Below are 17116 nucleotides of genomic sequence, written 5' to 3'. Positions count from 1 at the left end.
AGAGTGTATATACAATATATAATACAATATATAATGTGATACGCTGCCTCTAATAATCAGGAAGCTCTTTGTAATGCGGATAAATCATCCAAATGATGTCGTATTGAGGTATAATGTGTTCTCTAGTAGGGCGCCTGTTTATTCTGCGCCGTATTTGGAGCACGCGAAAGTCTGCGGTCTCGATTTGCGCGATGCGGAATTTCGACGACTTCCGGTTTCGGTATCAGCCCGAACAATACGTCCCCTCACGTCGGACCGTGTCGAAACCTGCAAGGAGAAAAAAGAAGCCGCGCTCCCGACGTCTTATCCCCTCGCCACCCTTTTGAGAGACACCCTCTTACCACGGCACGCAAACTCGCCTGAGAAATAAGCAGGCACGATATTCAATAAATAACGAGACGCGTACGAGATAATTGAGAGGCCCATAATTGCGCGCATCTTGCGTATTTCGTGCCGAATAAACGCGGCCGGGTTCGCCATGTGGGCCCCGTAGAGACTTTTGCCTCCTACCTCCGTTCTCGGAGGATACAAAGGGACCTTCGAGCGAAACACCGCGACAAACAAAAGGGCACGGTACACTCCGCGGTCGCTCCTTCGCCGAACATTTAACTCCCATCATCGGAGGTTCTTCTCTCCGCCGAATCGTCCTCGCTCTCCTCCCTCGTGCCTCTCCCAATCCCACCGCGTGCCCTTCGCCGTCTTTCTTCCCGCTGTGTTATGTCATGCGCTTCCCTTTTCCACTATTGAACACTCATCAGCCACCTGTGATCGTCCTCGACTTTCTCCGAAGTTATAATTACGTCGGGCTTCGTGGTGTATCGCTTCGCTGTGTTACACTTGTAGATTCATCAGTGTTCGTTTTTTTTTTTAGCTTGTCCTGCTTGCTTCATGAAATATTTATCAATCCTACACTGTTTCTCTATCTTGAAAGATTCGTCAAATCTTTAAAAATCACTGTACGCATTTATTCTCATAATTCAATGAAACAGACGTTTTAGACGGAACAAAAATATTACATTGCTTTTCCACTAAAATATGTCGGTAATAAAATGTAGATCATTTTACAGTTCCAATTGTTTTATTTGTTAAATAAATAAATAAAAAGAAACTAATTAAATCTTGTTTTTTTTTACTTATTGGTTTTTAATGATTCAACTTTAACATGAAATCGTATTTGTAAATTTAAAAATATTTGCTATGCAGTTCATGTAATTATACAAGAAAATTAATGCAATTAAGATAAATATGCTTCGTGTGCATAAAGAATCGTGAAAAATGTTTGAATATTTTTTGAAGCGTCCAGATATTTGGCGTACAAACAAGAATCATGACGATGCAATATAAGAAAACAGTCGAAACTTATCGCTCTATCCTCGAAGCGATCGCGGCCATGAATCGCCGCGTTAGAATGGTCGGGAGACAATTAAGATGCTATCGTTTAATTAGGGCCAGACCCTGCGAAAACAAAGCCGTTCGATGCCATACGCCTCTAACGTCGACGCGTCGACGCCGCTAGATCGTCCTTCCGCTCTTCCTAGCGTTACCGAAATATGTGAAAAATTGACTAGAAATAGGCGAGGCAGGTGATGTCAGATTGGCAGATGTTCTTCGTTTGTCCCGATGCCCCTTTGTTACCCTTATTTTTCATTTTGTACCTACCTCGCGGATACCGCATATTCTCTGAGTATATGATAACGTATCAATATCGTTTATACAGATGACATCGAAGTGAATCGTCCGATTGTTATATTAAATAAATACCAATATTTTTATAATTTTGAAAACTCGAAGGAAGTTGAATACTTTAATATATCTTAAGAACAATCTCAATTATATTCTCAATGAAGCAGATGTATTAGATGGAATGAAAATATTACATTGTTTCTCCACCAATATATCGGTAAAATGTAGATTGTTTTACAATTTCAATTGTTTTATTTGTTAAATAAATAAAGAAAAAGAAAATAATTAAATCCTGTTTATTTATTGATTTTTATATGTCTAAAATACGTCTTAAAGAACAAGATTTTTTTTATTTATTCGTGATTAAATCAACTTAAGAGTTCCTCGCATCTCTACAATGTTGTAAGCTGAACTCGATAAGTTTGTGTCTTGAAAGCTGAACTTAATAAATTTGTATAGCTTTAAAAAATGCTCGTAAGATGTGACAAAATTGTATGTGCAAATGTCATAAATTGTAATATTAATGTAGTACAATGTTAGAAGGCAAAACCAGTTGAAATTGCACTTGGTTGATGTGGAATTTAAAAATTTGTTACATTTCGATACCATTGCCACGTTATAACTCACATCGAGTTATAATTATTAGCCGAAAGAGTTTATCGACGTTAATATCATGAATTACGCCATGTTCAAGCAGAACGTTTTCGCTACATCTTTACGGGAATACAGTAAAGGTGCATTTTGCTCTCCCTCGTTTAGCACCGATCCAGTAGGCTGCGCAATTATATTCCTCGACGTGTACGATTTTGCTTTAATGAGCGCCGTCGACGAAGCACCCGTTTTATCGGATCGTGGAACGTCTCTCGAACGCGCCGGCACGTGATTGGGCACCGTACAAGGAGGATTCACCTAGGATTGGCGGTATCGATCGATGATAATCCGAGGGAACGATCGCGGTCGGCGTGCCTCACGCATTATAAAAGCGGTATCGTTCGAGAAAGAGATGCCGGGGGATACGGTGACTAGATTATGGCGTTTGCACCGCGGAATTATAACTGTGGCGATGGCGCGGTTCAATGGGGAGAGAGGAGTAGAAGGTGGAGCGGGAAGGAGCGCATGGGGGGGTGAGGAGGGAGCCGTGTAATGCCGCGTATACGCGTATGTACCATAATGTCCGGCGATACCGCTCGCGGCCAACCGGCGTGAGGGGGAAAAAAGAAAGAGAGAGAGAGAGAGAGAGAGAGAGAGAGAGAGAGAGAGAGAGAGAGGAAGAGAGGGACGAATCGGTTCCAGGCTTCTCTTCCGCAGGATGGGATATACATTCTCTCTCGACGGATCGTCACGCCGTTCCACACCCCCGTACACACGCACGCGAGCCAGCGCATAAATCCCGCGTTACACCCACCAGGGCTCATCTTTAATCCGTTAGATTCCGTGAATGCTTGCGGCCGGCCTCCTCACGACGGTTGATTCGAGACCGCGATTCCGCGTAATTGGGATTAGATTATTAGAGTCTTGCCTTCGCCCTCGCCTCCCGCCCGCGGCAAGAATTCGCTTCATCGCGCACGTTTCAGTGGAAACGTGGATTCTGCTCCCCCCCCCCTCCTCTTGAGCGTGTTTATTCCTCCGCGGTATAATCAAAGCGGCCGGGACGGCATATCTCGTTTTGGGTGACGCGTCTGGTCTTCGCACGGCTCTCGTTAATTCTTCCTAACCTGGAATCGCAACACGCGTACGTTGCCATTCACAGTTTGTAATTTATCCATTTGCGTAATTTGAAATCGGATTATCTCGACGGCGCGAGAAGATCGCGTTATTGACTGTGAATTGAATCACCGCCTGGAAATTTTGCTTCTGAGTTTGTAATTCTGTCTGCGCATCTTTGTGAGTGGAGATACTAATTTTCAAAAATTTTTTAAATATTATTTTTAATGAATTTTAAGTGTAAACCTTTTTACATTGCAAAATAAAGAAGAAAATTTATGCGAAATGTATTAAAATTTACATCCGACAGAGTTAAATAAGAAAAAGTTAAAAATGTTGGAGAGATAAAGAAGGTTAATGCAGTGAGCGAATTCCAACAATGCTCTATTTCATATTATATGACGAAACTTCACTTGAGAAAAAAGAGAGACATGCATGAAAGAGACGAAAGACCCTTAATCTGAGCGCAAGCATTTATAGCAAAGCAGGCATTCATAGCGATGATTCGCTATCGAGCTTGCTGTTCGCCTTTTCGTCTTTCGTTCTCATATTGCTCGGACAAGAACATTGATATTTCATCGATAGATAAGCTCAACCGATCGAACGCAAACACAGCTGGGTTCACTCAGGTAATCCGAATACAACGATTCGTTGTGTTACCACGACGGTTCTCCGCCGCGGTTTTGTGTACCTAACCGCTGTCTTCTCCGGGCGATCCTCTGCACACGCAGCTTGCTGCACTTCTGCGTATTTCGCTATCTTTCGGTCGTCCTCGGAAATGTTGACTCTGTTTAACGGATTAGACGACTGAACGACTTCTAAATGTCCCGTCTGCGAATTCATTCTCTCACGAGCGAGCTAACTAGTCTCATCCTACGAATAGAATTCAGGATTTCTAAAGTCAAGCCATACGTAATTTCTAACAGTTCTAAAATAGTATGTTTATATATAAAAACTTTCTTGTAAAATTATTGTCAGTTTGAATGACCGATCTTTATTTGAATTGTTACAGGTACGACCTGGGCTTGCGTCGGGGTAGCTAGTGAACCGTCTCTTCGTGGTGAAGAAGATAAGACGGGGAGGCAGTCGGCGAGGAAGCGGGCGAATCCGCACGGAAGAAGAGTCCGCGGAGGAAGTCCGGAGAACGCAGGCGTAGACGCCGTAGGTGATGTGAGGCTGGCGCCCGCCTCACGTCTGGGGTGATGCCCTCCAGTGAGCCTCATCCCCCGTACCACCTTCAGCACCACAACATTCCTCCCTCGCATCTACAGCAGCACACGCCGAGCGCGATCGAGCATCAGTTCTTTCAGCTGGTGGCGGCCCATCATCAGCAACAGCAACAGCGACAGCAGCAACACGGCGGACCCTTCCAAAATTCCACGTACACGCAGCAGAAGCAGGAGATGAGCCCGGAGGAGGAGGGGGGCCGAGTGGGTGGGTCCCCCCCTGCGGCTGGGGCTGCACTTCATCAGCCCCATCATCCCCGCACGGCTAGTCCACCTTCGGGCACAGAACCCTGCACCCGCGACGCAATACCAACACCCACACCTATCGCTGACACCACCACTACCACCACCACCACGACTATGACGATGCAGTCGCAAAGTCAGCAACAACAACAGGGCCCTAGCCCAAGCCCGAGCCCGACGGGCGGCGACGTGGAGAAATTCGACGGTAAAATCGTCTACAATCCGGATGGGTCGGCCTATATCATCGAAGGCGAGAGTGAACTCAGTGAAGACGACTCTCTACCCGACGGTTGTATTGTAGATGGGCGCGGTGTATCGGTTCCTCACTCCTTAGTTTTCCCACAAATCGCGAGCGCGTACTATGTATCGCGGTTATACGCGCATCAGGCCTACCAGCAACAGCAACAACAGCAGCAACAGCGCTCGGCGTCCCAACAGCACAATCCCGATCTTCCCGTAATGCACAGTTATCGGGTGATCAGTTACAGGAGTGCGGAGGGTAGTAAACAGCCCCCTCCAGCGTCCACAGCACCGCCGCCGCCTGCCGCGTCGGTACCTGTCAAACCTATCCTAATGTGTTTCATATGCAAGCTCAGTTTTGGGTATGCGAAAAGTTTCGTCGCGCACGCTCAGGGCGAGCATCAACTTACTTTAATGGAAGACGAACGACAAATACTCTCTCACTCAACGGCGTCGGCCATTATACAGGCCGTGGGTAGAGGAAAACAGCCGCTCGTTAGTTTTCTAGAACCCGTTACGAGCTCGACCTGCGCTCAGGCGTCGCCCGCGCAGATTAAAGCTCAACAACAGCAACGCAGCGAGTCCAACGAACACGAGACAACGCCGACCACAACGAGTACACCAGCGAGCACACCCGGCGTACCTAGCAGTCCTCAACAGCAGCAATCGCAACAGACGCAACAACAGCAGCGACCCTCGCCGAGCACTCCTACTACGCCCACATCACACTCGAATCATCCTCTTACGTACAATCATCAACAACAGCAGCATCCGTGGAGCGGTCCGCAAGTAAGCGCTGCGTCTTGGGCTAAAGCCCCTGATGCCTTACATTACACCTCACCGCCGCCAACTTCATCCACCAAAGGATCTCCGTCTTCATACGCTGCTCTTACTCAAGCTCCACCGAACTTCCTCACCGGCACCACGATAGGTGTTTGTCCAGAACACATGCAAGGTAGACCAAGTGGAGTGGAATGTCAGAAGTGCGAGCTTATATTATCGAATAGTCGACTTGCCGGTCCCGGCGGACCACTTGCTGGAATACACAGTCGAAATTCCTGCAAAACTCTAAAGTGTCCCAAGTGCAACTGGCACTACAAGTATCAAGAAACCCTTGAAATACACATGAAGGAAAAACATCCAGAAAGCGAGGCCTCCTGTTTTTATTGCAATGCAGGTCAGCCGCATCCTAGGTTAGCGCGTGGTGAAACCTACACCTGTGGTTACAAACCGTATAGGTGCGAAGTGTGCAATTATTCCACCACGACGAAAGGCAATCTTAGTATACATATGCAGAGCGATAAACATTTGAACAATATGCAAGAGCTGCAACAGGGAGGCGGGGGTGGTTCTGGTACCAGCAACCCCTCCTCTTCTCAGGAGTCACCAATGCCGACGCGGAGTCCCCATCATCAGCAGAATCATAGCCCACACCGGGCTTCCCAAGGCGGCAATCAAAGTAAACCGAAACTCTCATTTCGTTGTGACATATGCAACTACGAAACAAACGTCGCGCGCAATCTGAGGATACACATGACGAGTGAAAAACATACGCACAATTCGATGGTGCTACACCAGAACATCAAACACATGCAGACATTGACCGCGTTGTCCCACCATCAACAGGCGCAACACCATCATCAGCAGCAACAACAACAACAACTCGAACATTTGCTCCACTTAGGAGGTTTGGACAAACCGCAACCTACGGAAGCGGCGTTGGCCGATTTAGCTTACAATCAGGCGGTCTTGATGACAATGATGACCGGCGGTCAAATGCCGCAGTTTCCGCCAGAACTCATAGGCTCCATAGCAAACGCGGCTGCCATGAGCAATCTTGGCGGTGATGTCGGACTTTCGCCGGACAGTATGGAACCGCCACCAGAACCTGCCGATCAAGATCCTAATCACCTATACCAATGTTGCATATGCAATAATTTTGCGACGGACTCGCTCGAAGCTTTGAGTCATCATCTAGCCGTCGACAGAACTAGAACTCGCGAAAGCGATATACTAGCAGTTATGAACGCAAATTTTGTCTGTACACTCTGTTCCTATAAAACCAACCTAAAAGCAAATTTCCAATTACATTGCAAGACTGACAAACACCTGCAACGACTCCAACATATGAACCATATAAAAGAGGGCGGGCCTCGTAACGAATGGAAGCTCAAATACTTGGGATCGCCTACGAGTACCGCGCAGTTGCGCTGCCACGCGTGCGATTATTATACGAATAGTGCTCATAAATTGGCCCTGCACGCCGCTTTACCAAGGCACGAAGCCGCGTCTCTTCTGTTGCGTCATCTGCTCGAAGCGAGCAGTAACATTCAAACCCCCGGGAAATTGTATCATTGCGCGATATGCGGGTTTAGCGCTCGACACCGATTGCCGCTTCTACAACACGTGAGATCTTTGCGGCATCTTCACATGGAACAGATACACCACATTCACACCGCCAGAAGAAGCACCCTCGCGGGGAACGAATCTCCGCATGCGGATATCAGCGTCATGTTCCAAGTGACGAGTGATCCCGAAGTACCGACCACACAACAGCCCAGTCCAACCACACCAACGACGCCCAACGCTACGAGTACCAACAATGGTAAGTTACAACGAATAAATATGTATATCATGAGAATTCGGTCACTGACATTATACTGGATTAATACGCATTAAAAAGGTTGTGCTTCATATAAAGTCTAAATACAGTGGTAAAATATAAATCAACTTTGACATTGAAATATATGTATATTTTGTAAAACAATGTGACACAATCTTATTATTATGTATATTTAATCGTGTAAGATATTTCTGTTTTTACATTGAATTTTACTATTTTTACGTATAACAGATTTTAATATATGTACACTAATCTCTAACATTGTAAAAATGACCAAATTTGCTGTAAGAAACATTATTTATTGCATTAATATATTTATCCACGGATAAGATGATTCGAATTCTGAAGAGGACTCAATCTAGGAGTCGAAACTTGTTAATTTTGATTTTAAGCACTATATTTTAGTTAGTTTTAAGTTAAATATTATTTGGTTGTAAATCGTTAATTTTAATGTATAATTTAGAATTAAATATGTCATTAGTTTTATTTTATTTTATTTTATTTTTAGTTAATTTAAATTGACTCTTCTTTGCCCTTTTATTATTATGGATTATTATTTATTGCGTTATCACAAAATATTAATGTAAGTATTAATTTATATAATTATCGTTAGCACTCGTTAATACTGATTCTTTTATACGCTAAAGATATTCTGTTGATTAAAGATAACGTTTTGCGAAACGTGTTTTACATTACCAATGACATTCATTAATATCCCAGAATTTTAAAGAGCAATCAAGTAACAGCAATGTACTAAAACTTATACATTAAGAAAGTTACATAACGGTGCAAAGTGTGTCAACGTTCAAATAACTTGGTTTCTCTGAAAAAGAAAAAGGCTTCAGTCTGTAATCACGAATATGTCGCGTTTTTCACTTCCTCGTCATTCACAAAAAGCGAACTCCTTTAATCGCTTTTTTTACGTGAGACAGCTGTCGCTATACTGAAAGAACATTGTGGTATTTTTCGATCAATCGACCTCTGGTGCCTTCCTTCAAGCTTGTTATTTCGTTACAAACTTGCTACTCTCTTTCTGCTATAATGTATTTTATAAATAATAAATTAAATAAAGGTGTCAATGTCGAGAATTTATTGCACAAGATCTACTTGAGTAATGTCCGAAAAAAAATGTTGTAAGCTTGAAAACTACAGTACAAAAATGGTAATCAGATTTCGTGACGATGAACGTAATTTCTTTTACAGCGAATTCTGTTATGTCGGTCTGCGCCCTGCATTAGCAAAGAAAGCTCACGACTGCACCCTTATAATGAATTCACTGGTCTCATTATTTTATTATCTCACAATTAGTCGACGATGACGGTAATTTTGCGTGGCATATGGCCGTGGCGTGTGCCGCCGCCACCACTGCGGCGTGGCGCGCACAATACCGCGTATTATTATATATTGACGGGCTGTACTTACATAAATATACGAGTGCGGAGAGAATGCAGGAGCGCGAGGTGAAACCAGCAGCACGCGTTTTGCTCCGTGCGCGTTGCGACGTCGCAACTGACGCTGTACATTGCAAGTGTGCTTTCGGACAATGCCGCGCGATGCGTACATGACTGTCCTCCTTTCGTTTTTTTTATTTTTCTTTTTTCGTTTGTTTCTTTTCTGTTTTTTTATCTTCTTGGTCCCTTCTTTCCCTTTTTTTTTTTTTTTTTTTTTATCTTCTTGGTCCCTTCTTTCCCTTTTTTTTTTTTTTTTTTTTTGGCACCTTTATTCCCTTTTTTTTTTTTTTTTTTTTTGGCACCTTTATTCCCTTTTTTTTTTTTTTTTTTTGTAAGAAACCGCTATCGGTAGTTCGTTGTCACCAATCTATAATTTGGCATATTATTGTTGCAAGACGCGCGAGAGCATCTGCGACTCGTGCAGACACATCAACGTATACGTCTTCGTTCTCGGGCCGCCGCGCCGCGTCGACGGAAAACTTTCTCTCTGCGACGACACCGCGCGTTACGTGCGCGATCGCTTGCGTAAATCTTTCCGTCCGCGCACTGAAAGGACCGCCGTATTTACTTATAATTGCGCTCGATAATTTTGCCGCGAATCGATCCGCGGACGCGGGAGGAACGCATGAATCTTGAACAATCTAATATAGGGTACTTCTTCGCAAAAGACACAGATAAAAGTGTGAGAGTTAATTTACGTATTGGCTAATTTATCCCATATTGTCGTTTTTAGTAAAAAAAAAAGATTGTGTTTACAGATTTTTCTTGCACTGTGTCTCCTGCTGGAAAGCATCATAAAAATTACTCAAATAAGAAATTAAACAACACAGAAAAAGTCAGATCCAGAAAAGGGTTTCTTCGATTTAAAATGACGTTTCTTTATTAAACGATTAAAGAAAAAATTTTTTTGATTTGAACATCACTTTTTGAAATCAAATAAATAAGAAAATAATATAAATAAGAAGATACATAAGAAATTTTGATAATATAGTTATATGTTCCACACTATTATTCGAATACATCGAATAGTATTACGACGTGTTTATTTTTCACTTTTTCGTAAATTAGAATTTCTTATTAAATTAGCAATATGAACTATTAATTAAATTAATTTTTTTAGTAAACATGGATACTAATCTGGCTTAAACGTGTTTGAAAAGTACGCACCATAATTGTTTAAATATGACAAATAATTCTTTAATAATAAGTCTTTAATTTGAGTATCTTTAATTTATATAAAATAACGTCGTTATAGAATGCTAACAGGCGTATACCGCCCTGATCGTACATGATATTGAACTTTTCGTTGTGTGACACTGTCATAGTTTATCGGTAGTATCTATAATTTACTTTCTCCCGCATAGAGTTTCGAATTAATGTCTCGGGGAACGAATCGCCGCGAAATGGATGGTTGTCTCACGCGGTCGTCCGGCTCTGAATATATAATACCGAAGTTTAATATCGCGCCGGTCAGATGAAGCTGATTTATTGTGGTAAATCTCGGCGATCGTAAGAATGTAAATAATCTTTAAAGTATGCGATAGTTACTCGATAAATCGTAATTGCGATATTTTCTCCGGCACCTGAAATTGCTATAAACAAAATCAGCCCTAAGACTTTCCTCGTCATTTTCCGTGCGGACAAGTTATTAATTATATGCACGTGTATAAAAATTTTTTAATTATTTACTTATCATTGCCGGCGAGCTACGCAGCTTGATATATACGCCGTGATGAATAAATGTCGATTGCAGCAAACAGGTTTAGTAATTTCAAAACACGGTTGATGTTCGTAAATATTACTAATAAACGAATCATAAAGTTTCTTCTTTTTTGTGTATACTCATGTTGTTTTAATTCCATACGGAGACGTTTTGATCATAAAATTAAATATTTCGATTAATAAATGTCAATGTCAATAAAAAAACTAACAAATTATAATTTAATTTATAATTCTAATTTATAATAAAAATTAAAAATATGACAATCGCTAATTGGGTAGGGCTTCTGACTGCATTCAGAAATTTCATTCGGATGCGTACGGATATTATTTCATCCGTGTTTAACATTCAGTGAGCAACATGGATAAATGACACATCCTGAATTTCTGAACACACACATCTGTGATAACCAAAATTTGACTAAATTACCTTTAAAAAACAAAATATAAATGATACAACGTTATAAAAATCTATATCATTCGTAACATATAATAAACGTAGTGACTTATTTATTTCTAGTTACTAATTACTATATCATTGTGTCTTCTGAAAATGAACGTAACTCTTGAAGAAATTAAAAAGATCCATCTCTTATTGAATAATTTAATCTGCCTTAAAATCAAACCTTAGCAAATTGATTAAAAAACTGATTTTTTTAGGGTAAAAAATCAATCTTTTAGTGAATTGAATTGAGATCGCACATTTCTAGTCTGCATATTTTATGTCGCTGTCTTATGCTCGCCTTTAAAAGATAGAAATCTTGAGACCATATATTCGTCGAGCCCGAGAATCTAGAACAAAATAGGGTGAGCAATCTCATAAGCCTAGTAGATGATACAGGACTAGGACTAACTGCTTAACTTCGGAAAACAAGCGGTGACAGAGGAACTTTTTTTTGGATCTGTTTTACTCTTATTGGGAACTGCGCTCTCTAGTCCCAACCGTTATTCATCGCACCACTACTAAATAAATTAGAATTGTAATATTTGTCTTTTTATTGATTTTCAATAATATTTTATAGCCATAATAATTTATTTTGTTTAAATTAACATTGTGATAATTTTTATTGTTTTATATGTATAAAAGCGTTCGACAAGTACATTATTATGATGTAAAAATTCTGAAATAAACTTTTTTTTCCATCTACTTTCAGAACGACGAGAAGAAGGTAGTGATTGCGGCAGTGAAGTGAAACAAGAACCGGACAATGATCCAGAACAGGAAGCCGAGCCCGAGAATGACCAAGAAGAAATTACGTGCCTATACTGTACGTATCAGCCGACGTCGCGAGAAGAATTACGACAGCATTTGCAAGTGGCTCACGTTCAAGATTCGGAGGAGAAAACTGAAACGGTGAAAGAAGAGCCGACGGCGGAATTGTTATGCCCGTTGTGCCAAGATAATTTCAAAGAACGTCCCGCCCTGGAAAAGCACGTGATGCAAATTCACTCCGTTAATACCGACGGTCTACAGAGGCTACTACTATTGGTGGATCAAAGCCATTGGCTAAATAATAATCGGAATTCTTCGACGCCGGCTGTTACGACAACAACGACGCCAGCATCGCCCACGACAACGACGAAAACCCAACAGGAAGAAGAAATGAGTGAACGGGGTGGCAGTGATGAAATCGAGGAAACGGCCAGGTGTAATGTGTGCGGTCGAGTTTGGCGTTCTCTCGAGGAACTTCAACAACATCACCGGGAAGCCCATCCAACCACCACGCCTACCTTGGCAGTTAGCGAGAAACACGTTTACAAGTATCGATGCGTACAATGCAGCCTTGCGTTCAAAACCTTGGAGAAACTTCAGCAACACTCCCAGTATCACGCTATTAGAGATGCGACTAAATGCGCTTTGTGTGGACGATCTTTTCGCTCAGTTCAAGCGCTTCAGAGACATTTGGAATCTGCCCACGATCTCCATGAAGAGGAATTAAGTCAGTACAAACAGAGTTTATTCCAGCATCCTCTTCTTCTTCAAGCATTCACGGAAGAAACATTGAAGAGACAAAGCCTGGCAAGCGAGCTACATGTGGAAGATGATGCTGGTAGAGGTGATGAGGAAGAAAGTGATGCCAGTGATTCGTTGAGTTCTCCGTTGCAAAAAGAACAACGATTATTGGAGGATTATTTAAATAGCCAAACAATTGCTGAGGATTCCTATCAAGATCCAAATCGAAAATTTAAATGTCACCGGTGCAAAGTGGCTTTCACACGTCAGAGCTATCTGACTGGTCACAACAAGACCTTGTTGCATCGCAAAGGTGAGAAAATGTCTTATCCTATGGAAAAATATTTAGATCCCAACAGACCATACAAATGTGACGTTTGTAAGGAGAGTTTCACGCAGAAGAACATACTTTTGGTGCATTACAACAGCGTGAGTCATTTGCACAAGTTAAAGCGGGCGATGCAGGAGCAAGGTAACAACAATACATTGATCTCAGTGGTACCTCCCGCTAGCCCGACTGAATCGCCCGACTCTCAACAAGATCAAGACAAGAAACCGTACAAGTGCAACATCTGTAAGGTCGCTTATACTCAGGGCAGCACTTTGGATATCCATATGAGAAGTGTTCTTCATCAAACGCGTGCCAGTAAATTGCAAGATCTTGCCGCCAGTGGACAATTAGATCTAGCTCGACCATTGATTGAACAACCACCGCTAAGTCCGAACAGTCCGCCCGTCAACACAAACACAAGCAATACTGGGGGAATTCTCTCATGTGCGCGATGTAATAGTGTGTTCGTTAATCAAGATCAACTCGCGGCGCATCAACAATTATGTAACATAATTTTGAGCAATCCGGCATTGGCATTGTTTCAACAATTTGCTGCATCGCAGCAATTAGCTTCGTCCGCCTCGAAGACACCACCTCCTACATCTACAACACCGGGACCGCAACAACATATGCAATCCACTACGCACTCATCGCAAACCACACAAGATATTCTCTCTCAACCTCGACATAAGACCTCACAGATGTATAAGCATCTGTTGGAGAGTTTCGGTTTTGATCTCGTCATGCAGTTCAATGAGAATCACCAAAGACGACAACGGAAGGAGGAGGAAGCAGCTGCTGCTCTTCAAGCGCAACAAGAACAACAAAAGCAGGAACAACAGAAGCAAGCACTCGCTGCACAAGCCATGCAGGTAAAGGAGGAAGAAGTCGAAGAGGCTCATATGGATGTAGACGATGTGATACCAGAACTTACGCGTAGTACTTGCCAACACTGTAACAAGGAATTCAGCAGCGTTTGGGTCCTGAAGGCTCATTGTGAGGAAGTACATCGTGATCTCGTACCGCGCGAATTTCTCGAGAAATATGCGCAACAATTCAAATGCGAGTACGAAAAAAAAACTGTCGTCGCGACGTCCACCACCACATCCTCCACTACGACGCCGACAAGCACCACAGCCGTTACTACACAACCTCAAGATCTCAGCTCCGACAAAGAATTTCGCGAAAAGGAGAAAGAAGATAACGCTGAAAGCAAAGAGTGCATCAGTCGAACGCCGGAAGCTACATCTACTACTCCAGCGACCACACCAGCGTTGAGTAACACGCCAGTTTCAAGTACAGATTCCACGACACCGACTGTCCTATCTAATCCACAGCATCATACTCCACAACAGCAACAACAACAACAACAACAACAGTTACAGCAGCAACAACAACAACAGCAGCAGCAACAACAACAACATACTCAACTTGCATTTGCACAACAGATGACCGAAATGCAAGCTGCTCTAAATGCTGCAATGGCTGCATCACAATTACAGCAGCAACTGCAACAGTATCCAGGATTGATGATGGGAATGATGGGATTACCATTAGGATTAAACGTACCCGCTTTAGCCGCCATGAATCTGCAACCACCTTTAGTGCCAATGATGCTACCGCCACCACCGTACGATGGTGCTGCTACTGCATATCCATCAATTAACCAAGCAGATCTTCTTGCTAAACAACATCTTGCCTTGCAACAGCAACAAGCTGCAGCAGCGGTATGTAGCGAAATGATCACAATGTCTTAACATTTATTACTTTATTTAACTATTGATTTCCATTAATGAAAAAGAGTTTTTTGATTAAAAAAAAAATATCAGCAATCTTATAAAAGTATTGAACAAAAAAAATCAATGAACATAAAGAATTTAATAAGGAGATATTTACATATTCTAGAGACTATTTATAATAATTCAAAGACTGTTTATAGGACATCTTGACTATCAAATATCAGTATATCCTCTGTACATATGTCTACTAGACACTCAAATCTTTACTTCTTGGGATACTTCTAGGATTTTACAAGATTAAAATATTTCACAAAATATTAGTATATTTATTTAACTCCGCTGGCTATAAAAATATAGCCATATCTTATACTAAATATATGTATACGAAAATCCCGTGTGTAGAAATATAAATTAAAATTAAAATAAGAATACCAATAAGAACCCGACATTGGTTGACGATGTATAATACAATTTATTTGATAAGAAAATTACACATTGTCAGCTCTTATTGGCATTCTTATTTTACTTTTGATTTATTCTTTAGAGTCTTTGTTTGTATTTGATTTTTTTGAAATATAAATTGTTTTTATACGGAATTTTTTGTAAGTGTATTATTACGTATAATTACGAAATATAATTTATTAGTGAGAGAGATATTGCCTATAAAATAGCGCGATATTATGACATATTTCATTTGCCAAAATAATTTATTACTTATCATGTTTATTCGTTTCGTAAATACTAAAAATTTTGGAATTTATTTCTAAATAAAAATATTGTTACGTATATCTGTATAATAATCTCGACCTTATTAATAGGTTTAATTTATGATAGCACTTATATATACAATATATATATATAATATATACACACAAAATATATTATATATATCATATTTTAATACAAAGGAAGAATATCAAATTTGTATTAGCTGAAGTTACGTTCTATATATTTTTTATGTTTGATTTAGAATAAAGGATTTTATGTGATACAAATCCATTTATTAATTTGCGTCACCAATTACAACGCTATACTCTCATTCGTCCTCGATTACTGAAATACCAGCTTAAAAACTATTACCTTGATATTTTCATATTAAGCTTTTTGTCTTATTGTTATAGAATATAGAATATTTCAAATAATTTATTCTTAACAGAAAGTACGAAGATTTTAAAACACTTTGTATTTACATATGTACATATACATACATATTAATATAATATTAAAAATAAAGAGAAAGTACAGGACTCTTAATATTAAAACAACAAAGATAGAAAAAGACATGTAAGAGTCAAATCCGAAATTATAAACAACAAAATCATAACATGATAAAATCTTTAATTATAGAATAAAATTATATACAATATTAACATCAAATTTCTAATCGCGCACATGAATACAATAAATTATACATTAAAAATAGAAATAAAAACATGACGTTTTGACTCTAAATTTGAGTCATCTTCAGATGTTACATTGTTATAACAGAAAGATATATTTACTAAGGAAAAAAGTTGACGCAATAAGATCTAGTTTGTCTAATACGAAGCTGCAGGATGTACATGCTAATATTGGTTATTTTCATGATAAAAACTGATTTTTCCCGAGGAAGCAACACATCTCGTCAACCGATTGGATGATCGAATGCGATATGTACCTTGTAATAAAAAAATTACAGAACACCGTAACCATATACGAAAAAATACGAGCACTAGATCGGTAATAACGGAAGACAGATTGCAACATGGACATGATTTCGATTGGAATAATGTTCAATTTTTAGACGATGAACCGTGTTATAATAAACGTATCGTTTCAAGATGCTAAACATTAAAAAACAGTATAACAGTATCAACCTACAGACTGACACAGAGGGTTCTACATGTGTCATATGTACCAATTATAAACAATGTTTGACTTTACATTACCAAGATTTTATGTATTTTAGTTTGTGACATTGAGGCAGTAGGACGATCATTTTCCTTTTTGGTTATATTTAGACGTATTTACACTTGTAATTAAAAACTCAATTTTTATTCTCATCGACATAATAATATTTGACAGTTTCTAATTGACATGGAGTTTTGGAATTTACCAGGGGTGTTCTGGAATTTATCAGTGGTGAGTTTTTATCGGAGAAGCAATACGCTTGTCAGATTATAGTTTTTATTTAAAAAAATTTTTTATTAGAAGTACAAGGTAT

General features: G+C 40.4%; 1 protein-coding gene across 1 annotated transcript in view; it reads left to right on the top strand.

The window, feature by feature from the left end:
- The first annotated feature begins 4457 nt into the window (after positions 1–4457).
- The window catches only part of zfh2 (Zn finger homeodomain 2), a 116505-nt gene continuing 103846 nt past the window's right edge, over positions 4458–17116 (top strand). Inside the window, exons 1-2 of the mRNA XM_018537446.1 lie at positions 4458–7701; positions 12044–14898. Of these exons, the coding sequence (XP_018392948.1) occupies positions 4590–7701; positions 12044–14898 (5967 nt within the window). The 5' untranslated portion in view covers positions 4458–4589. The remainder of the gene's footprint in view (positions 7702–12043; positions 14899–17116) is intronic.

Source organism: Cyphomyrmex costatus, unplaced genomic scaffold (genome assembly GCF_001594065.2).
Source record: "Cyphomyrmex costatus isolate MS0001 unplaced genomic scaffold, Ccosl1.0 scaffold172, whole genome shotgun sequence".
NCBI lineage: Eukaryota > Metazoa > Arthropoda > Insecta > Hymenoptera > Formicidae > Cyphomyrmex > Cyphomyrmex costatus.
This window is presented reverse-complemented; position numbering and strand designations above follow the sequence as displayed.